The sequence below is a fragment of the Quercus suber genome, unplaced genomic scaffold (assembly GCF_002906115.3).
Source record: "Quercus suber isolate HL8 unplaced genomic scaffold, Cork oak 2.0 scaffold_234, whole genome shotgun sequence".
Lineage (NCBI taxonomy): Eukaryota > Viridiplantae > Streptophyta > Magnoliopsida > Fagales > Fagaceae > Quercus > Quercus suber.
In genome coordinates this window covers 844,944-869,999 of record NW_027069691.1, presented here as the reverse complement: position 1 = coordinate 869,999, position 25,056 = coordinate 844,944, and the positions used below count along the sequence as shown (strand labels likewise).

At 36.1% G+C, this 25,056-nt stretch overlaps 1 protein-coding gene across 2 annotated transcripts; it reads right to left on the bottom strand.

Moving 5' to 3' along the window:
• Positions 1 to 18,074: 18,074 nt before the first annotated feature.
• LOC111987359 (G-type lectin S-receptor-like serine/threonine-protein kinase At4g27290) lies at positions 18,075 to 22,461 on the bottom strand. Of its 2 annotated transcripts, XM_024019069.2 has the most exons (7): positions 20,970 to 22,454; positions 20,670 to 20,789; positions 19,605 to 19,756; positions 19,312 to 19,522; positions 18,942 to 19,179; positions 18,701 to 18,851; positions 18,075 to 18,623 (listed from the first exon to the last, which is right to left on the bottom strand). In XM_024019069.2, exons 1-7 carry the CDS (start codon positions 22,246 to 22,248, stop codon positions 18,318 to 18,320), a joined length of 2,457 nt encoding a protein of 818 aa, XP_023874837.2. In that variant the 5' UTR covers positions 22,249 to 22,454; the 3' UTR covers positions 18,075 to 18,317. The 2 variants fall into 2 exon arrangements, with proteins under 2 accessions (XP_023874837.2, XP_065636467.1); XM_065780395.1 differs by lacking the exon at positions 18,075 to 18,623 and having other exon boundaries at positions 18,712 to 18,867; positions 20,970 to 22,461.
• Positions 22,462 to 25,056: the final 2,595 nt, after the last annotated feature.

The window sequence follows — 25,056 nt, the reverse complement described above, 5'->3', positions numbered from 1 at the left end:
TTTAGGAGACATAAGGATGATTGTAGGAGGCGCGGTTATTAATGGCCTATCAAAAAGGGCTCGGAAGACTTATCTTAGAATGGTCCAGAACATTCAGCTCACCAGCATCATTCTGAAGATGCCGCGAGTCGACAATCCCCTCATCGGCTTCTCGGAAAAAGATACCCGACGCCTCTACCATCCATATGACGATGCACTCGTCGTTAGCATCTAGGTAGGGGACTATAACATGTACCGAGTCTTAGTCGACAACGGGAGCTCCACGGATATTCTCTATTACCCTGCATTCCAACAGATGCAAATAGCAGAGAGCGACTAACCCTGGCCAATGCTCCACTAGTTAGGTTCGGTGGAACTAAATTGTACCCCTTAGGCGTGGTCACATTGCCGGTTACCATTGGAGATTACCCCCAACAAATCACTAGGGACGTTATGTTCTTGGTGGTCGATTGCTCCTCAGCCTACAATGCCATTATAGGATGACCTACCCTTAACTCTTGGAAGGCCGTAGCTTTGACCTATTGCTTGATGATTAAATTCCCCACTGAGTACGGAGTAGGAGAATTACGAGGGGACCAGATAGCCGTGCGCGAGTGCTATATTGCAATGCTAGAGATGGATGACCAGTTGTAAACCATGAGCATAGAAGAACAACAAACATGGGCAGAACCCATAGAGAGGCTCGAGGAGGTACTCCTCGACAGCATTAGGATAGACAGGACCACCAGGCTCGGTACTCTCATTAGCCCAGCAATTCGCTCAGCGCTCGTAACTTTCCTTAAGGAAAATCAAGACGTATTCGCTTTGAGCCATGAGGACATGCTAGGAATTAACCCTTAAGTCATGGTGCATAGGTTAAATGTGTCACCATCCTATCCATCCGTCCGGCAAAAGAAGCGGGTCTTCACCCAAGAGCGAGACCGAGCGATAGCAGAAGAAGTCGGTAAGCCATAAGGGGTAGGCTTCATTAGGGAGGTATACTATCTCGACTGGTTAGCGAACGTTGTAATGGTCAAGAAAGTCAACGGGAAGTGGAGGATGTGTGTGGACTTCACCAACCTAAACAAAGCTTGCCCCAAAGACAGCTATCCCCTCCCACGGGTCGACATTCTAGTAGACTCTATGGCCCATAACAAATTGTTAAGCTTCATGGACGCTTTCTCTGGTTACAATCAAATTCGAATGTACGAAGCTAATCAGGAGAAAACTTCTTTCATAACTAGTCAATGACTCTTTTGTTATAAGATGATGCCGTTCGGTTTAAAAAATGCAGGCGCAACGTATCAAAGACTTATGAATAAGATGTTCACACAGTAGATTGAGAGAAATGTCCAAGTCTACGCTAACAATATGCTGGTAAAAAGCCGAAGGGAGGAGGATCACTTGGAAGACCTCAAGGAAATGTTCGACACTCTTCACTCTTACAACATGAAGCTTAATCCAGCAAAGTGCACCTTCGGAGTGACGGCAGGAAAATTCCTAAGATTCATGGAGTTGCAGAGAGGTATCGAGGCCAACCCGGACAAGATCCGGTCCATAATGGATATTGCACCACCAAAGAATGTGAAAGAAGTACAAAGCCTCAACGACAAAATAGCTGCGCTGAATAGATTTGTATCAAAGGAAATGGATAAATGCTTCTTTCACACACTGAAAAAATCTTTCGAGTGGACTGCCGAGTGTCAGCACGCATTTGAGGAGCTAAAGGCTTATCTCTCTTCCCTGCCATTTTTAAGTCCCTCGCAACCCGGTGAAGTGCTTTTCCTCTATTTGGTTGTCTCCCCTGCCGCCGTCAGCGCCACCCTAGTCAATGAAGAAGAAATAGTGCAGAAGCCTGTTTATACGCCAGCCAGGCACTTTGCCGTGTCAAAGAAAGATACCCGCCCATGGAGAAACTCACCTTCGCACTAGTTACGGCGGCACGCAAACTCAAGTTGTATTTTCAAGCCCACACGGTAGTCGTCCTAACAGACAAGCCTTTTTTACGGGTAATGAGCAACCCTGAAGCTACTGACAGATTGGCACTATGGGCCATAGAGTTGAGCAAGTTCGATATCTAGTATTGCCCACGAACCATTGTTAAAGGACAGATCGTCACAGACTTCATAGCAAAGTTCACAAATAGCGAGGATAGGGGGACAGAAGAGTCTCCTCAATAGAGCATACATGTAGATGGATCATCTAACAGATAGGCTGGGGGAGCCGGCATTGTGTTATTATCACCCAAGGGGGACACAATTGAGTGTATGGTTTGCCTCGATTTCCCTACTACCAACAGAAGGGCTTAATCTCACCAAAGCTGCAGGAGCCTCAAACATAGTCATTTACTGCAATTCTTAAGTCGTTGACAACCAGATGAATGGGGACTACAAGTGTAGGGGTGAAAGAATGAAAAGGTATCTGGACCAGGCAAAGAAGAGGGTAGAAGAGCTGAAGGCCAAAATCATACAAATCCCTTGGGGAGAAAACGAGCAAGCAGATCACTTGGCCAAAGCCGCCTCAGCCGAACATATGACCACTATGTATAATGCACTCTCCTTTGTTCAGCTCTCTCCACTAATAGATTCCATCGATGTGCAAGAAATAGGCTCCGAAAGCAATTGGACCACGCCGTTAGTCTCTTACTTGAAAAATGGCGTACTGCCAGACGGGAAGGAAGCAGCTAGAAAGCTGAAGGTCCAAGCGGCGAGATTTGTCCTAATAAGAGACATCCTGTACAAAAGAGGTTTCTCCCACCCGTACCTAAGATGCTTGGGTCCTGAAGAAGCAGACTACGTCATGAGAGAGGCACATGAGAGAATCTGTGGAAACCACTCAAGGTTGAGATCATTAGTGCATAAGCTAGTGCGAGTAGGGTACTTTTGGCCTACCATGAAGAAGGATGCGAAGGCTTATGTCAAGACCTGCGATAAGTGCCAGAGGTTCAGCAATATCATTAGGCAACCAACCAAGGAGTTAACCTTAATAACGGCCCCGCGGCCTTTTGCTCAATGGGGATTAGACATTATAGGACCATTCTCTACCGCGGTACGACAGCTGAAGTTCCTGATAGTCAGCATCGACTACTTTACAAAATGGGTGGAAGCTGAAGCCTTGGCCACCATTACAGAGAAAAATGTACGGAGTATTTTTTGGAAATGCATCATATGCAAGTTTGGCATCCCCAAGGTTTTGATCTTGGACAATGGGAAGCAATTTGATAACGACTCCTTCTGGGACTTTTGTTCGCAGTTGGGGATACGGAACTACTACTCCTCCCCCACCCACCCTTAGGCTAATGGACAGGTCAAAGTCACGAACCAATCCTTGCTCAAGATTCTCAAGACTCGGCTCGAGGGGGTAAACGGTATATGGCTTAAAGAGCTGCCAAGCATACTTTAGGCGTACAGGACGACGGCAAGGATGCCCACAAGAAAGACACCATTCTGACTAACATACAGAAATGAAGCGATCATCCCAGCCAAAGTCGGACTCACAAGCTACAGGGTGCACAACCATGACAAGAGCAAAAACAAAGAAGCTATACGTCTACAGCTCGATCTAATAAACGAAGTCAGGGCGACAGTGGAACAAAGGCTCGCACGATACCAGGACCACATGACCAAGCATTATAATTCCCAGGTTAGATGTAGAGACTTCCAAGTTGGAGACCTCGTTCTAAGGAAAGTCATGGACGTAGCAAAAGACCCAACCCAAGGGAAGCTCGTCCCAAATTGGGAAGGGCCTTACCGAGTCACGGCGTGGCAGAGGAAGGGCACCTACCACCTGGAAACGATAGATGGACGGAAGCTGCCACATCCTTGGAACACGAAACACTTACAAAAGTACTACCAGTAGAGATGACGACAACACCTCCTTTCATTTATAGTTTTACTCCTCAAACTTATCGTTTACTTTAGTTTTTGTTGCAATTAGCCCAAAGGGCAAGTTTTTTTTACTTTAGTTTTTGCTACAATAAGCCCAAAGGGAAAGTTTTTTAGAGCTACTTTTTTTTGAATACATGGCAATAAGAAGAGTTCATTCAGAATGGTTGACGCTTTCTATTTACAAGCTCGCAAAAAATAGACGACACCAAATCCATAAAAGGTAAAAAAATTCTAAGTTAGAGAGTGGACAATCTTCAGTTTGCAAAAATGGGCGACTGTAAGCCTTCAAGACTAACGAGTCAATCCCAAGAGGATGGGCCAAAAGCCAAGTCTAGATATGGACAAGCATCAATTTATCCCAAAGGGATGAAAAAATATCGACCGCCTAGGGAGATGGTCTAATCAAGGTAACGAGATGGTAAAAAAGAATGGCTCCACTAAGTCCATAATGTGAAAAAGGCCATAAAATTAACAGTCCATATGACGGACTCATCAAAAGAGACGGGCTCATGAAAGTGACGGTCTCAACAAAGTGACTCCGCTAAGTCCATAATGTGGACAAGACCATAAAATTAACAGTTGATGTGATGGACTCATCAAAAGAAATGGGCTCATGAAAGTGACGGTCTGAACAAAGTGGCTCCAATAAGTCCATAATGTGGACAATGCTATAAAATTAACGGTCCATGTGATGGACTCATCAAAAGAGACGGGCTCATGAAAGTGACGGTCTTAACAAAGTTTCTCCACTAAGTCCATAATGTGGACAAGGCCATAAAATTAACAGTCCATGTGACAAACTCATCAAAAGAGATGAGGCATTTTATCAAATACCTAACATGCACACTATGAACAACAATGTAAAATAATGCATGAACATCATGAAATCTACCCCCTTAATACATGTTCTTTTTGCCACAAGGGGCTAACATCCAAAGCAAATCATCAAAAGAAACCAATCCCATACAAAAATTTGACAAAAAAAATAAGTTTTCCCAACCCCTATGATGAAAATCCTAACCAAGAGCACAAAACTCACCATAACATAATCCAAGGATCCAAATCAATGAAAAGAGTTTAAAATTACCTTAGAGATATTAATGGAATGAAAATTCATTCAAATTGGTTGAGTTTTGATGTAAAAATATTGAAAGAGGGGTTTTAGAGATGATGGGAGAGGTTTAAAACAAGTTTCCCACGAAAAAACTCTTTAAAAAGCTGATTTTAGGTGTTTCGTGACTGGCGAGTCGCAAGTGAGTCGCAAAACCATTCTATGTAAACTCGTGACTGGGTCTTATGACTGGGCAAGTCGCCAAAACGAGTAGCCAAAACTCACTACTCACGAGAGTAGCCAGAATGAGTAGCCAAAAAATTTTGACACCTATTTTCGACACAGAACATGTTTAAACAATGAAAAATAAAGTAAGCACTAAACATGAACACAAAAAGTGATAAAAATTACTTTCAAATACATATAAAATGATAAAAAAATCTTTTTGGTTTGATCCATATATAGTTGAACACACACACATCACATTTAAACAAGTACAATCGAACAAATGAATAAGACATTCATTGAACATTAGGCATGTGTGTTGTATGTGTGTATCAAATGTGGAATAGTCCTTAGTTTACACCGATTCATCCTTCGTGACGATTCATCCTTGCGACAATTCAGACGCAATCGCAACACTTCATCCTTCATGACGCTTCCGGCGACGTTTCATCCTTCGGCGACGCTTCATCCTTTGCGACGCTTCAGTTCGCGACACTTCCGAGTTTTTTTTTTTTTTTAAGTTTTTTTTTTTGTTAGTTTTTGTTTCTAAATGCTTAATGTTAATTTTTCTGCTTAATGTTAATTTTTTTTTCCTTTTTTTTTTTTTTTTTTCTTGTTTAAGATTTGTCTCTGTGGTAGGACGGTTTGTCTCTTTTATTATTATTATTATTATTATTATTATTATTATTATTATTATTTAAGTTTGGGGTTTTTTTTGGAAGATTTGGGACAATGGATTGAGTAATAGGTTTATGCCTTTACGGTGCTTGATTTTTAGCAATGCTGTTGAATTTCTGCTACTTTAGTTGCTTGCAGGTTATTGCCTTTTAGGATGTGATTGTTAAAATGTTTTTCTTTGTAGTAATAGTACANAAAAAAAATAAGTTTTCCCAACCCCTATGATGAAAATCCTAACCAAGAGCACAAAACTCACCATAACATAATCCAAGGATCCAAATCAATGAAAAGAGTTTAAAATTACCTTAGAGATATTAATGGAATGAAAATTCATTCAAATTGGTTGAGTTTTGATGTAAAAATATTGAAAGAGGGGTTTTAGAGATGATGGGAGAGGTTTAAAACAAGTTTCCCACGAAAAAACTCTTTAAAAAGCTGATTTTAGGTGTTTCGTGACTGGCGAGTCGCAAGTGAGTCGCAAAACCATTCTATGTAAACTCGTGACTGGGTCTCATGACTAGGCAAGTCACCAAAACGAGTAGCCAAAACTCACTACTCACGAGAGTAGCCAGAATGAGTAGCCAAAAAATTCTGACACCTATTTTCGACACAGAACATGTTTAAACAATGAAAAATAAAGTAAGCACTAAACATGAACACAAAAAGTGATAAAAATTACTTTCAAATACATATAAAATGATAAAAAAATCTTTTTGGTTTGATCCATATATAGTTGAACACACACACATCACATTTAAACAAGTACAATCGAACAAATGAATAAGACATTCATTGAACATTAGGCATGTGTGTTGTATGTGTGTATCAAATGTGGAATAGTCCTTAGTTTAGAATGAAGTTTCAATGATCAATTCAATCAAGTCATACACAATTAGTATTAAGTCAAGTGGTCTATCTCAATTATAGAAATTAACATATATGACCTCCCATAAGAAAATTCTTTACAATTCATAACATTTGATCATTTTTTATCTTTACATCTCCTTTTTGAGATCGATGCCTGAAATTTTTGATATTTCAATTTGATGAACAAGCCTTTGGCTTTTGGGTATCATACATTTTCATAAAACTTTTTTTTTTTTTTTTTCTTGTTTAAGATTTGTCTCTGTGGTAGGACGGTTTGTCTCTTTTATTATTATTATTATTATTATTATTATTATTATTATTATTTAAGTTTGGGGTTTTTTTTGGAAGATTTGGGACAATGGATTGAGTAATAGGTTTATGCCTTTACGGTGCTTGATTTTTTAGCAATGCTGTTGAATTTCTGCTACTTTAGTTGCTTGCAGGTTATTGCCTTTTAGGATGTGATTGTTAAAATGTTTTTCTTTGTAGTAATAGTACATAATAGAAATGATGTAATAAGCTTATGACATATATGTGATATACTTGAAAGACTGCACTTGTATGTACTAGTTTTTGCCATGGTTGCTGGTCTCAAACTAAGTTCTGGTGAATTGTTGTGGTAATGCTTGTAAAACCATGCTTTGATTATTATGTGCAGAAAATATATACGATATACATAAATGGTTCATTTATTTTATTTTTACTTTTTTTTTAACTTTTCTTTCTTTGAATGCCCCATTAGATGTTTGGTTTCTATTCTTGTAATAATGAGGCTGGATGCAAGGGCTACTATTATGTAGCAAGGTTTTCTTTTCATGGTTCAAAATTTTGAGTATAATTGGATATTGTGGACATCAAAGCCACGAACCAACATCAAAACTTATTGAGCATTTTTGCTGGTCTCATTTGTCATAAGCTTATTGAGCATTTTTGGGGAGATGTCTTAGGCTGGCTGCATGTTTTTTGCTACAGATATAGTTTTTGTTACTGAAACTTGGTTGAGAAAACGTAAGTGGCACCTCATATTGGTAAAAGTAGGAGTAGAACTGGGCTGTGGTGAAAATTTATGCCTAAAAGAGGCCTTTTGTCTAATTTTAGATTGATTGTTCCTAAGGGAGAGATTGAGCCAGAAGTTCCTGCTAATATTTATTTGTTTATTTGTTTAGATGGATGAGGGGAACTGGTCTAATATGACTTTTCAATCTATGACCTATTTTAATGCATATGCTGGCATGAAAAGTGTGATGACATGTATCAATTTGAGAATAGACTAGAATAGAAAGATTTAATAGAAGATATAACTCTAGTTAGAGTAAATGGAGTTGAATTTAGAGGCTTTTTTGTTATATGTAACTTATACCAAGATGGGTCATGATATATGATTTTAGTGTACAACTTGAAATGAAATAAGGTTTCTTGTGCTCAATCCTTTTGGCCTGGCATGTGCCGTCACAAGTGAATTCGCTTATTGATTGCACATTACATGCATTAAGAGTACAACTCTATCACACTGCTTTTTTGCATTTAGTCTACAACTGTGTCATATTGTTTTATATATAAATTTAGGGTGCCACCAAAAGATTTTGATGTGAAGATAAATGCTTTGCTCCACCTGATTTTAAAAACTTAAAAACATTTGTTGACGAAGGAGCATGATTTTCCAATGAGGTCTACAGATGGATTTGCAATATCCTGATTTTGCTCTTGAACCTCACAATGTAAGGTTGGGGTTGGCTATAGATGGATTTAACCCTTTTGGGAATATGAACAACAACTATATCCCCTATAACTTACCGCCTTGGTTGGTTATGAAAGAACCATATTTTATGTTGTCATTGCTTATTCTTGGTCCCCATCAACCGAGAAATGAGATTAATATTTACTTGAAACCATTGGTTGACGAGTTGAAGGAGTTGTGGGAAGAAGGTGTAGAAACTTATGATGCTTATAATAAAGAGCATTTTCATATGCGTGTAACTTTGTTATGGACAATACATGACTACCCTGGATTTGGTAACGTGTCTGGGTGGAGGACAAAGGGTTATCATTCTTGTTACACTTGCAACGATGAACCATATTCAGAAGCTTTGGAAAGTAAAATTGGATTCATTAACCATTGAGCTTATTTGCCTATAGAACGTCATTGGAGACATAGTCGGTTGCATAATGGTTTATCGGAGAAACGAAAGAGATCTTTAGAGTTACAAGTGAGAAAAATACTAAAGCAGCTAGATAGAATGCCAAATATAATTTTAGGAAAGCATCCAAGTAACAAGAAGAGACAACTCATTGGGGAGCCAAATTGGTCAAAGGTAAGTATTTTGTACAAGCTTCCATATTGGAAGAATAAGAAATTTAAGCACAACATTGATGTCATGCATGTGGAGAAGAACATTAGTGAGAGTACTTACAGTACTTTGTTAGGCATTGAGGGGAGAAATAAGGATACTGACAAGGCATAGATAGACTTACAAAATATGAACTTTAGGCATACGTTGCATTTGAAACAACTTCCTGATGGATCATATGACAAGCCTCGAGCTTTCTTTTCATTAAGCCTAAATGAAAGGGATGGTTTCTATGACTTTTTGAAATCAGTCAAGTATCCGGATGGCTATGCAGCCAACATATCAAGGTCAATAAATGCAAAAAATGGTAGATTATCTGATTTGAAAAGCCACGACTGCCATGTGCTACTACAACAAATTCTTCCAATTGGGTTTGAGGGTTTGCACATAAAGACATTAGTATTGTATTGTTTGAGTTAGGTAGCTTTTTCCAAGACTTATACTCGAGGACCCTAAAGCAGAGTGAATTGGAGAAACTAGAAGAACGTATAGTTATTATACTATGCAAGCTTGAAAGGTTCTTTCCTCCAACATTCTTTGATGTTATGGTCCACCTTGCTGTTCACTTGCCTCGAGAAGCAATTCTAGGAGGCCTGGTACAATATCGATGGATGTACCCTATTGAAAGGTCATTAGATCCTTTGATGCATCCATCAATTGCATTTTTCCTATTTGGTATAAAATCACATAATGTGCATATTTTTTCCTCATAAGTACCTTGGAAAATTGAAAAGATACGTTTCAAACCGACCTCGACCAGAATGTTCGATTGCAGAGGCTTACATTCTCAAAGAATGTAATAAAAATTGGTCTTTGTATATTGATGGGATTGAAACTGTGCATAATCGAAGAGAAAGAAATGAAGATTTAGGTGAATCTAGCGAAGGGTTGATAGTTTTTTCACAAACTGCCCAACCTACAAGTGGTAGGTGGAATGATGGCAACTTGTCTTGTGTATTGCTTGATATTGCTCGTTAGTACTTGTTGTACAATAGTCCTGAGCTAAAGCCTTATTTAAAGTATCTGATTTCATATGCATGTATCGTTTGATCAAGTTTTGAATATTATTTGCAATGTTTAGCTGAAAATAAATCACCTTAATTTTAACAGTGAACATAAAAGCACATTACATAATCCTACTGGAGAAGCCATAACTTAAATCCAACGACAAGAGTTTCCCAACTAGTTCAGAGAACATGTAAGATATTTGAAATTTAATCACACACTAATAAAAATTAAACATTTAAAAGTTTCTTCATTGCTTATTACTAATTAATATCACTTGTTGTATGTCATTATAAATGAATAGATTGAAAGTTAACGAGTCACCAGAAGCTACTAAACAGTTATGGTCATTAGCAAATGGTTTTAAGCCGCATGTGAAGGAGTACACAGTTTGTATGGTCAATGGTGTAAAGTTCCATACAAGGGACCTAGACAATCATCGTGTAACCCAAAACAGTGGTGTATGTACCGAAGGGGATCATAAAGGAGAAATGCACGACTTCTATGGTCATGTGTACAAAATTTGGAAATTTGAGTATATGTTTCGCCATAAAATTGTTTTTTTCTAGTGTGATTGGTACAATACTGGTGCCAATGGTCGAAGGAGAACGATAAAAACCGATGCACACTGCACAGGCATTGATGTTACAAGTTGGTGGTATGAAAATGACCCTTTTATACTTCTTAGTCAAATGAGACAAGTTTTTTACCTTCAAGATACCAAATTGGGTGAACCTTGGAAAATTGTGCAACCCATCCAATATAGGGGAGTGTTTGATGTCCCGAAAGTCCAGGGTGGAGAATCCAATGATAATACAAAAGATAATGATGCATTCCAACAAGAAGTGATTGTTGATGTTGTCTCTATCAATGTTGAGGACAATATTATTGACTATTGTATGGGTGATGTTGAAACTGAGGTTATTCTTGAAAGTGGAACTTCAAGAGATGCTAATGAAAATGAAGAGCATGACATACCTGATGTTAATCTTGATATGGATTATAATATGTAAAATTCATAACAATTGTCTTAAATGTTGTGTTCTTGTCTTAAAGTTTTATGCTTGTCTAAGTAGCAATTGTTTTGTACTTATCTTGAACTTGATATGGATATTGATGTGGTCATTTGTTATGTTGAGTTAATAGTAATTGCGTTCAAATTTAGCACCTGTGAATTGCTTGATATGGATAATGGTGTAGACTATGATATGTAAAGTTAGTAGTAATTGTTATTGAGAAGCTTTGTACTTATCTTGAACTTGATATGGATATTGATGTGATCATTTGTTGTGTTGAGTTAATAGCAATTGTACTTATTTTTCATGTTAATACATAGTTTTAAAAAATTCCCAAAAGGGCCAAATACACTCGTAATATACCGAGGTATGAGATTGCAAGATTGGATAGAATGAGGCAAAACCAAGAGATAATTGATGCTTTGGGATTGAAGCACATCTTAACTTCTCTAAAATATTTTGCTCAGTCCAATTGTGCAAAAGGGAAAAGAAGTAGAGCTAGTATTGTGGTAGATGATGATTATGTACCACCTATTGGTGACGATTATAATGATGATGAGTCATCTAATTATGTAATCCATAAGGTATAATATATATTCCATAGGGTACAATAGATGATAATAACTTTATTGTTTCGTTACTTGTAATGACTTTATTGTTCCATTATATGTATGTTACTTACAGATGGCACCAGGATGACTTACATGCTCACGAGGTGAGGCATCTATCCCAATGGTCCGATCTATGGTCCAGTCTACGGAAACACCTCCTGAAGCAAATCTTCCTGCCCAAAGTTCTTCTAGTGCGGAGGCACAGACTACCGGCACATCAACTAGCATGAATGGTAATTACATAGAATATACTTAATTACAACTGCACCCTGTTTTTACTATTGAGATTATACTTCACTTAATTTAGCTATAATGTACATGGAATGTATAATTTTTTAACATTAATAATGTTTAAATAGGATCTGCTAGCAGAACTACTCGTGGAGCAACACGTGGTATAGCAGTACGAACACTTGTTGAAAAAAGTGGTAAGCTGCTAGTACGTATACTTGCAGAGTATGATGCTCCTGCTGGGAAGAATGCGTGCAAGCTTGTTAATCACGTTGGCGTACAAGTGCGAAGTAATTTGTCCAGTTATAATGTGAAAAATTGGAAAAATGTTGATGCTGCTACTAGAGATGTGATGCTTCAAAATATCGCGAAAAATTTACTTTGATAACGTCTAACTCGTCTAATTCATATAATAATATTTTTATAATACATATACACTTCATTTTACAGGATCAATCTGAGCTAAAAGGAGATTCCAACTTGGTAACAAAAACATTAAATACAAAATGTGGAAGATTATTGAGTTCCAACTTCCACAAGTTGCATTAGGCTTATAAAAAGCTTAAACAATCTCATGGTGCTGACTATGCAAGAGGCCACCCGCAAATGAAAGCCACAGAGAAGCAATGGACTAAACTCATTGATGGGAGATGGACCAATGAGGATTGACTGGTAAATTATTTATGCGTATATTATTATTATCCAATGTTTACTATATTATGTTGTCAACTGATTAGATTAATATTTAGATAAAGTAAATGTATACTGTTTTATTCATGATCTAATAAATTTCTTGACTGCTGTTTATTAGAAAAAATCAAGAAAGAACTCTGAAAATAGGAATAAAACTAAAGGCAAACATAAATGCGGGACAAAGGCACTTGCTGTTAGGGTTGATGAGGAGGTGCGTATTTTTTCATTTTTTTTAAACCTTAGTATATTGCATGTTGTGATTAATTAAGTATATCTATCTAACACTTGAATGTTCATTAATCAGATAAATAATAATAATGGTCAAATTCCTAAATTGGCAAAAATCTTCAAAGATGTCCATTTCAATCCAAATACAAATATGTGGATACACCCTGAGGATGAAGCGACATATGTATGTGTATCATTCCATCCCTATCATGTTTGTAAAGCTATAGCATATGTAGTATTAATGTTGTGATTATTTGTTTTTTTCTCTCTTTCAAATGATAGGAAAATATTCTTAAAGTGTAAACGGATCATTGTGAAGATCCTAATACTATTCCCCTTACACAAGAGGAGATCTCAAACTTGGTGTTTAAGAAAAAGTTTGATATGATAAAAGGACTTGGCATGAGACCTTCCTCTTTTCTAGTAACCACCGCCTCCTCTAATTCATCGGTGGAGTATATCCAATGGTTAGAAAATGAGATAATTGAGCTCAAAGAGGCAAGAGCTAGAGATCAAGAGGAGCGAGCTAAGGACCAAGATGCACGAACTAAGCAAGATGAGGTCCAAAAGAATATTCTTAACTTTTTGAGGAGCAAAGGTTATGATGATGCTCTTACTTATGGGAGTGGTTCAACTTCAAGTTAAAATACTTTTTGGTTAGTACTTTATTTACTTTCTACAACTTATACATTAGGAGTTGTGATTTTAATTGGTGTGGTTACTCTTAATGCATTGTTAGAAATGTTTTTTATAACATAGTTAATGTTTTTACTTTACAATTTTAACGAATTATTGTTTTTATATTTGTGCAGATTTCTTATTGGTGGCTTATAGGGGATTTACTTTTGGCATTACTTGAAGACATATGAGAACATCTTTTGTTAGTTCTAAAATAGGGTTTAGGTAGAGTTATTGTATGTATTGCAAACAATTATTGTATGGAAGGAGTTTGAATTGGATACTTGTTTTATTTTTTACTTGTGGAATGTATGGATCTTTTTTTATAAATGTGTTGTTGAAATAAATATATTATTCAAATGTGAGGTTTTAATAATGTAATGACAAGTTACAGGTTAATATCAAAGTCATGAAAAAAATAAAAACAAAAAATAAGTTTTAGTGACGAATTTTTTTGTCACAAATATAGCAACAAAAAATTGTTTTAGTGACGAAAATTTCGTCACTAAATATAGCAAAATTTTGTAAGAAATGGTTTTAGTAACGAAATATTTTCATCGTTGAATAGTGTTTTTAATGAGGAAAAAACATTTTCGTCACCAAAAGTTTTTTTTTTTTTTTTTAAATCAAATCGACTTTTAGTGACGAAATTTTTTGTCACAGGACTTTTAGTGATGGGGCTACATGACGAAATGATTTTTGTCACTAAAAGTCCAATTTCGTCCCTAAAAGTCCTTAGTGACGAAAAACTAGACTTTTAGTGATGAAAAATTGGACTTTTAGTACGAATTTTTTTGTCACTGAAAATACATTTTGTTGTAGTGATGAAACATCTAATGCATGAAGGTTCCTACAAAGATCGAAAGAATTAGATCAAGGACAAAAAAAGCAAAAGTTCAACCATAGGAACCCTTCCTCATCCAAATGGAACAATTATTTGGAATGAGTGTCTCAGAGAAGTGAGACGAGAGTTGGAATAATGAGAACCGGATATGCACATAGACAAGAAGTTAAGAGCATTAACACTTTCTTTAACAACATGCTATTTTCACTCAAATCCAGTTTACCATTTTTAGCATAACTTCCAAGAAGCTTAAGTTTATCTTTTCTTTTGATTCTTTTAAGAGCATGAAACTTAGAACAATGAGATCTTAGATGACCAAAAGCACCACAATGGTGACAAATAATGTGTTTAGGTCCACTAGGCTTTTTGGGAAGGGATCTAACCATATGATTTTGTTCTCTCTTCAACTTACAACATTGAGGTCTTATATACTAATCATACCACAATGGTGGCAAGTTGGAACAAATTTAGATCCACCCAAAACCTTAGTTTGAGACCTAAAAGAGGTTTTGACTTAACATCTTTCTCTCCACCTTTTGATTTCTTTTATGTGGAGGAATATACACCGATTTTGTCCTTGAGGTAAAACACGCAATAGGCACAAAAACAGGTACCACAACATGATTGCAACAAATATTTTCATCATTTATACAATAGGTTCAAAAATCAAACACTTGGTATGCATCTTAAGAGATTCATTTTCACATTTTAGTCATCAACAAGTTTGTTAGACAAAACAAGTTTAGCATCCAAGTTCATATTCAAACATTCAAACTCTTTTAGCTTTTCAAAAGAATTTTCAGCAAGTTTCTTATATTTTTCAACCAAGTTGTTGGATTCATTGAGCTTAGCAATCAAATCATCATTTTCACAAAATAACTTGCTCAAATCCTTATTAAACTTCTTAGCCTTTTTCTTCAAGAGTTTAATGTTAGGAATATCAACAACACCCAAAGATTCATGTAACATAGCATACAATCATGAAGATTATCACTTGTAGAGGCATTTTACAAACACGTGGCATGTTACATTCATCAACATCCAAAACATGCATAAAGGCATATAAAGCACTATCCATGGTGAATAAACACAAGGGTCAAGGATTACACTTAGATATTTAAACCACAATAAGTGTACCCACTCTGATACAAATTGAATGTTCAAATAGTTTGTAAAACACCTTAAACATTTAGACTCCCAAATTACAAATTACTATTATCAAACAATGTATGTCCGGAATATAAGATAAGCTAAAACAAAATTGATAAAAAATCTAAACCAAATAAAATCATAACCACAGCAGAAATTAAATAGCAAATATTAAGTGAAGAGAGATGCAAGCACAAAAACAATACAATGATGTGTTATCGAAGAGGAAACCAAAGTCTTTGGCGTAAAGTCTCTTCGCCGATCTCCAAATGGTCAATAATCCACTAGAGAATGAAGCTGGATACATGAATAGCAGAAGACCTCAAAGCCTAATCTACCCAGTGTACTTAAACCTTCCAAGCTTCTTGCTCCAGCGAGGTTACGCCAAACTTTTGTCTTCTCTAGCTTACCGGATCCCGCAATCACCCATTACATCAACCAAAATGAATTGATCCATTCTTAACTACTTCCAACCACTAAAAGAACTTCTCATAGATATAGGTATGGTGAGATAAGAAGTTGGCTAATGTACCTCTCAAGGATGTATCAATAGAGAGGGTGAGAGTAAAGGAATTTGGAGAATCAAAGGATGAAAATTGTGGATGAGTCAATCTTGTTTTCTCTAGTGTTTTTCTTTTAAAATTCCCTCTGAAAGCTCTCTACAATACGTGGGTATACACTGGTGTGTGTTTGGAATGTAAAATGTCAGTTTTTTCCAAACAAAGTGGTTTGGCGACTTGACTGAGTCGCAAGCTAACTGTCTGGCTAGACTGGAAGTTTTGTTTTGTAGTGCTCCAGCTGGTGTGACTCTTTAGCTCCTCTACATGCTTCAACGTATGCCTTCTTTGGTGACTTGCTAGCCGGGAGCTAGTCGCGAGATCCAATCGTGAGACCCTCTAAGTGCACACTCTTGAGCTTTTCTTCACACTCTCTCACACACTACCTTACATGATTCCCACCTAAATACAGGGTTTCTAGATGTTGAATTACAAGCAAATTAGCACGGAATGAAGCCAACAGAATGGTTGATTAAATTCAACCTTACAAGATTAGTCTAAGAGAGATAATGACAAAGATAAAGATAAAGAGATAGGTACAAAGAAAAGATAAAGAGATAGGAACAAAAGAATAATAATAAAAAATTAAAAAATATTATTATTTAAATAGAATATATTATAAAATAGATGAACTAATGTGAGTACTTTGGAAAAGTAGTAGTGTAAAATAGAAAAAAGTAAGTTTTTAATGTAAAATAAACGGGAAAATTTGGCCGGACTAATGCAATTGCTCTTATAGACTTAATTTAGGCATGCCTATTTGTTAAATTATCGATTGTTCCAAAAGTTTAACCTATTGGAATATGATAAATTTAATCATTTAACTACATATTTATAACATTCTTTCTTATGTGTGAGCCGAAACTACCTTTTAATAGGTGAGGTCCAACACATGGGAATTTAAATGGAAGGTAGAGGAGAGGAGACAAGGATTGAACTCAGGATCTCATGTTTTGATACCATGTTAAATTATCGATTGTCCCAAAAGCTTAAGTTATTTGGATATGGTAAGTTTAATCATTTTCTAACACTATTTTTACAATTTACATATTTATTTTATAATTTCTCAAATTGCAGTTCAATCGGCAATCCATTGGTTATACTAATGACCCTTTGGTCTAGCTCTTGGACTTGGTTAATAGGTGATCAACACGAATTAGGATTTTAAAGAGTTTCTTAGCGGCCCTAACACTTGTTCTATATATTATATATTAGTGATTATAAACCTGGACATTCAGACATTGGTTAATGTAAACATTTTTCTTCTCTTTTTGGTGGTCTATAGAGTCATCCTTGGGGATTTAACGAACTGACTTGTGAATTCAAAAGTTTAGCCTTTAGATAGGCATGTTTTGTTTCTAATGGGATATCACGTAATCACTTAGTGTGAGAGTCAAGTTCTTGCCATTGTCAAATGGCAAATGAACATGACGGCAGAAATTCCAGTGACAAAGAATGAATTCCTTTAGTTTGAACATGGAAAGGGTTGGAAGACAAAGAAAACGCTCTCTCAAAGTTTCTCTTTGTTTTTGTGGTTGTCTTAGGGTTGTAAATAGGGTTTTGTACATGTAGGGTTTATATATGCTTGAGGTGGCTGCACCAACTGCTATGGAAACAAATTTTGGAATTTCCATAATAGGGTCTTGGTTGATCGAGTGTCTAATGAGACTATCGAAAGTTTCAGCCAGCTCTTGCTCAATTGAGGTCTTTAGTTTTGCACAATAAACATATGCTTCAAATTCAGCCCTCATTTCCACAATTTACAATACAATTAAAAACCAAGAAATACAAATAAATTTTTCATGGAAGTATCTAACACTTGCAGGGAGACCCGTGATGAAGGTAAAACAACAATTGTATCTAAGTTAAAAGAGTGATGCGATCAACTAGTGGGATGACATTCAAGAAAATAGAGTGCCTCAAGGTAAACATGAAATACATTTTTGACAAAGAATGAAACAGATATTGGTTGTTCAAAAAATAAAAACATGAAATTCATTTTTGACTTGGAATGAAAAAGACGCTGGTTGTTCAAAAAATAAAAAGAGGTTGGTTAATTTCTTTTTCCCCTCTGCTCCAGCTTCAATTCACTTTTTGGTCATACATCCAATCAAAGCAACCTCCAAGGATTAAATCCTTGGTTGCATTGTTGTTCAAGAATTGACATGGCTTACTCAACTGTAGGTATACAATTTACAAATTATATTGATGATTCGTTTTGTATCGACAACATTGTATAGTTACAGTAGTACTGCATTAGTAAAAAATTCTTAACGAGCCTCCAATATTGTAATTGTTAATTCATTGGTTGAAGATGATTCATGCTTACTTGAGAAACCATGTGCTACATTTGAATCTTTTTCCAAGAAGAAACCAGGTTTTTTAGGCTGAGGCAATGCACTCTCACTGCCTAAACCCACAACCACAGATGACATACTTGGCCTATCCTCAGGTCGCTGTTGCACGCATAGGAGGCTAAGATGGATACAACGGAGCACTTCCGACAATGTGCACGTTTCTCCTAAACATTCATCAATCAAATCTAAAGGCCTTCCCTCATTCCAAAGTATCCATGCCTGAAAATAGAAAAACACTATTTGTCATTCATCTATCCAACTTATTTGGATAAGAAATCCAACTGTTTGAAACTTACAATTCCAATAAGATTATGGCTGTGGTTTGGATCATAAAACCCTCTACTTTTCTTCCCGCTAATGATCTCCAACAATAAAATCCCAAAGCTAAAGACATCAGATTTGGTTGAAAATTGCCCATCAAAAGCATATTCTGGTGCCATATAACCACTGCAAGGCATCATCACTAGTTTTAAGTGAAAAATATTGACTAGGAAATGAAGTAGATTTACAAGAAGAGCATGTGGATTTTTTACTTACTAAGTTCCAACCACTCTATTTGTGTTTCCTTCTAATTGATCTCCTCCGAAAGTTCTAGCCATGCCAAAATCTGAAATTTTAGGGTTCATCTCACTATCAAGTAAAACATTACTTGCTTTGAGATCCCTATGTATAATTCTCAATCTGGAATCTTGATGAAGATATTGAAGCCCCCGAGCAATTCCGCATATGATGTGGAAGCGCTTGGACCAATCTAACAGTTTACTTTTTGTCTGATCTGGTAAGTTTCTAGTTCAAGTTAATTATATTTTCCCATATTTCAAGCAAACATGAGGAATTTTGAATATTTCAATATTAATAACATAGTTACACTAGCTAAATAAAATGTATTAGGTTTTGGGATTCAAACCGAAAATGAAGGAGTCCAGGCTTTTGTTTGGCATGTATTCATAAACCAGCATTTTTTCTTCCTCCTGAATGCAGCAAGCAAGAAGCTTTACAAGATTTCGATGTTGAAGCTTGGCAATCAATCTTACTTCATTTTTGAACTCATTCGATCCTTGTCCAGAACTCGTTGAAAGTCTTTTGACAGCAATTTCTTGTCCATCCTCTAGTATACCCTGAAATTATCATTTGTAGAAAGATAGCTAAACAGTGCTTCATCATTTGTCGTTGTTTTTGTATAAGACATCACAAATTTACCTTGTAAACAGGTCCAAAACCACCTTCCCCAAGCTTGTTATTGATTTCAAAGTTATCAGTGGCACTAGCTATTGTGGATAAGTCTAAGAAAGGGAGCTCAAGGTCTTCGTTTTGGCCTTCATTATTCAGATGGCCTACAACTTCATTCCTCTCTGTTTTTACAGAAAGAGAAACGAAATTTTTTTTGGGGGGTGAGGGGAGGAAAGGTATAAGAAGAATCAAAGTAATGGCTGAGATATTCAAGAGGTAAAAAGACAGTATAAGAGTTACTTTAGCCGAAATTATAACCAAAATCTCATATTACTATTTTCGTATAATTAATAAAGGTAGTAACCTTCTTCATGTCTTATATACACATTCTTTCTGACAAAGAGATAATATCCAACTTGGACAATGAGATTAGCATGAAAATGAATACAATATATAGAAATATGAGAAGAGTTGTACTTACAAGTGATCTCAAAGAAATCTAGGTACCATTATCAAAAACCATCTACACTAATCAAACTTGCAAAACTTTCAAATTCAAGGTGTATCAATCAAAACCAGGCCAAGCTATAGAAGATATGTCGACTGAGAACTCAAGTCTAATAAGCACCTTGCTATTTTAATTATCATTCCTACAGATATCAACTAAAATGATTACCTGGGCCTAACTATAAAAGATACGTCCATTGAGAATTTGAGAACTCAAGACTAATAAAGGTCTATATCATAAACTTTCTCTGGATTTGTAGAGGGCTAAACTAATAAAAGTCTAACAAATCTCAGCGTTTGAACCTTGAAATTAGATGGGGATTAATCATGCAACAAATTGCAAAAAGTTTGCTTGGTCTGATGACACTGTTCAATTTCTGAAACTCTTTTGCAAAGCACTGACAAAAATATAACGTGATTGAATTATACCTCAGCAATCCTTGCTCTAAATACTGTATTATCAAATGGGCAAAAGCTGATTCTGCTTATATTACTAAGAGATTTAAAAACGAAAAGCATTTTAGGTGATTCCATCAGACAAATACTACCATATGTTTGCAATGGTTGTCAAGAGTAAAGCTGTTTTACCTTTTAACTTTGTCCTGCTTCTGCACATGTAATAGCCAATTATTAAGAGCATTCCAGAAACTACAGCAAGGGACACAGCAACTATCACTGCTCTCTTCATCCTACGACCTTTTTTCGCCTCTTCATGGTTGAATTTGGCACATCAAATAACATATAATTAAACTACAGCTAAAAGATATTGAAAAGCAAGGGAAGCACTGCAGTTTCTAAAGAAACAAAATGAAACAGAATGCAAAACACAATGGAAACAATAATTTAAATTCAGTAAGGATTTTCCTATGAAAAATATTAACCCCACACCTATCTCTGAGGCTGACATTCTGATATAGAGTTCTTGCCCACCAGCTGGAAACTGTCTAATATCCACTAAATCACCAAACCAAAGAGCACAGCCACTACCTTCTCCTCTAATATCCGAGTTTGTATAAGCCATACAAGAACAATTGTTCAAGCATTTATCCCTGCATTCTTTGAGGTTCATACTTTTGTTCACCCAAGAATTTGTAGTATCTGGCAATTTCAACTCATTAAATTTAACAAACCCATCTTTATGGCAGCTCAGTGGTTCATTGCGTACACAACCTTGAGACCAGTCCATTAAGCTCCATTTTTCTTGTGATTTAGGCTTGAATCCTTCTAAACATTGGCAAACTGGTGACCCACTAAGGATACAATTTCCATTGGCTCCACAAAGGCCATAATTGTCACAGTAGTCTCTAGGTACTGATGAATATAGCCTCCAAACATTCTCTGCTTCAATCCATGTATAGCGTTCACGCGAAGAGCTGGTTTGGTTCAAAACTATCCTTGTGATTAGAGAATTATTTACGAGGCTGTAGATGTAATAAACCTCATCATCATTAGAGACAAAGTCGAAAGCATAAAGCGGATTAGGCTTCAATTCTGGTGAACCACTATACCGAAGGCCATTCCATGGACCAGTCCGGTAGAACTTTTTGTTGCCTTTCCTAATATAAGCCTCAGGGTATGAATGAGGTTGCATTTCAATACCATACGTGAAATCTCCAGGAGAAGGATCATCTGGACTTTTCCAAGCTGTAAAACGCCGCTTAATACCTTTCCTCAAGTCCCATCCCATCTTCATTCCTGGTAACAATGAATCAGACGGATAATCAAAGCTTTCCCACGAAGAGATTCCTGAATTTCCATCTCTTAGTACAAGATTTCCAGAGTCTAGGAGCTGCAATACAGGATTATTGGCTTGTATTTGTGTTCCTAATCCTGTGGACCAAACAACACTCTTATTGTTACTCATAAGCACAAGACTGCTTGTTCTGTTTATCATTAACAAGCCAGACGAGTCATTGATTGGGTTGAGTCTGTTTGCAACCCAAATAACAGTTTGAACTGGGATATTCTTGTACCATATTCCCAAGTACCTATTCTTGGAACTACCAGGACTGAAGAAACCCAGTTCAAAGCTTCCCTCTTTGCTAACTAAGGTACTTCCATCGCTAATAGATTGGGATGGAGTAATGCTATCTACTGCTGCAAATGAAACTTTGAAGAACAAAAAGAGTAAACAAGTAAGAATGGAAATAAAGGAAAGCGTACCCATTGATTTCTAGTTTTAGACCTCCTTGATTATCCCTCTAAAAACTCAAAAGATAGATCATAAACCCCTATGATTCATAAACCCCAATGGAGTACCTAACAAGCTAAAACGACATAGACCTTGAACACTACATGTATTCGGCAAAAAGAAGGGTCAGGACAAATGCAAGTGTGTATAGTGCTAGTGCTTACACATTGATGGCTGGAACATTTATGAAAGCGGCCTCCTTATATTTTTTTCCACATTTCAACCAATAACACTTATTTTCCTGAATCATTATTCCCTACCGCGCACGCGACAATCTATTACTTACTCGGTCCCATTTTTTTTGTCATCTATTCTATTTTGAGATGTTCCAAAATATTGTCCTGTTTCTAAAAATAAGAATTATTAATTTACTAATGTTCCTGTTATACTCCTATTAATTTACTAATTCAAATTTTTGATAAATTTTTTTAAGGGTAGTTTTGGAAACTTATATATTTTTAAAAGATAGACAAGACAATAAATGATGTTCCCTTAAAAAGTTTGACTTTTCAAACAGGACAAAAAAAATGAAACGGAGGGAGTAGCATTTTGTCCTAAAATAAAATGAGAAAATGATATGTGATCTAATCACATAGATTTTGAGGAGTTTTGAGTCGGCTTTTATGTTGATCTTGGATTGATATAGTTGGTAATGAGTCTCAGCAGAGAGTTGGTGAAAGAGATATGAATGAGTGGTCCATGATGGGACTTCATATCATCATAGAGGACATTATTTCTCGTGGATTATTTCTTACTTTATTTCTTGCAGTTGCAGGCACCAAAAAATCATTGACTACTTTTTTTTTACATCTTACTTTATTAGCATTTGAGGCAATATTCGACTGAATCCACCGTAACACAAAGACTTGTAACAGTAACAGTCGTGAAAAAATTGGTAAAACTCATGGCTAGTCCTTTCGTAAAAAAAATAGATACAGATAAATCAAATTGCACGTTTTATTGAGAAACTGTAAATTTTTAGGAAGACTAGACCAACTTGGATATTCTAATTTTACGACTCCTTTTGACACTCAAAAGAAATAATCATTGCTTCCCGGTCCACAAGAAACGAAAAAAGAAAAAAAAGAAAAACAAAATAGAAATCAAATATATATGTTTTGCTGGACTTTGAATTCAGGATTTGACTTAGATTTGTGATAAGAGCCTACATGCACGCGTGATCATTTCTGACGGGAAGTCCAACCCTTGTATTAATTGCACACACATGGCCATTTTGGAGATAAGCGTTGCCCATTTTCGCATTCACTGCACTCTTCAACAATATTTATCCAAACTTGTATTTAGGCTACAAGGCAAAGCCAATGTTGCTCTCCTGTATCGAACAGACTTGATGGAAAACAAATCACTCTTTAACCGACAATTGACATTTTGCTTTTGGATCACAAGCCGACCTGGAGACTAGCCTAGCCTTGGTAGTTTTTTGATTTGCAAAAGAAAAGCCTGATTTAATTTTCGAAAGACAAATCAACCAAAAAAAAATTAAAAAATTAAAAATTGCACAAAAAAAGTGAGCATTTATAGGTTCAGAATGAGAGATTCCTAGAATCTTTTCTAGTTGAGGCCCAAACCAACCTACAGTCCAAATAAGCCCACAGGTTAACCCAATGAGTTTTTTTTTTTATTCAGCTTGGACCCAGTCATCCTCCACTCCTGGCCGAGCCATAATTACTGCTTGGTATCAATTTCTCAAGAAAATAGCCAAGAAGCCCGTAACGGTATAAATTCAGAATGCTATTGCGAGCTCACACTAGGAGCTAGGAATAGGAGGGGTTTCAAGCCCAACTTTAACCCACTCTTTTTTTTCTCTTTTTCTTTTTTTGGTGTGTGTTTTTTAAAAACCAAATGCATATAAAGAAAATAAAATGAGATTCTAAGACAAAGACACATACTTTAAAAAAGTAGTGCGATGGTTCATGAATTCAATCATTACATTAATATTTAATTTATGTTTGTCCTATATTATAATGCACAGTTATCAAAACGATATTAAGCCAAAGGTTAATGTAAGATAATGAATTTTATAAATTACAATTTTTGTTTCAATAAAAAAAGATATTGTATTTGAAGAAATAAATCCAATTAAATTATAAGAACTTGTGTTTTTCCTTTAAGAAACAAACACATATCAGAGAGAGGAGCACACAGCGGAAAGAGGAGATAGATTTCTAGCATACACTTGTCATAAACTCTACTCATTCTTGGTGAGTATGATTTTTGGGAGGAGCTTGTGATGTGTGTTTCTGTCAACACTTCATCCCATCTCTCTTGTTTGTGTATGTTACAAAAACAAATAAATAATTGTCTTCCATTATTTAAAATAATACATTGTGTAAAATATAATCGGGGATTTATTTCTTAAAAAAATCTACTGAATAGTAGAGTTCGTTGAACAATCTGGTGTTAATGAAATTCCTTAAGGTCTTCTTATTTAGTTCATTTCTTTACTAGTCCCTTGGTACCTCTCATTGTTTGACTTCTTGCGGATAACGAATTCCATGTTTGTAAAAATCCCATTACTGGCAGGGGCGGCTCCCCTAAAGCTTCCCTCTTTGCTAACTAAGGTACTTCCATCGCTAATAGATTGGGATGGAGTAATGCTATCTACTGCTGCAAATGAAACTTTGAAGAACAAAAAGAGTAAACAAGTAAGAATGGAAATAAAGGAAAGCGTACCCATTGATTTCTAGTTTTAGACCTCCTTGATTATCCCTCTAAAAACTCAAAAGATAGATCATAAACCCCTATGATTCATAAACCCCAATG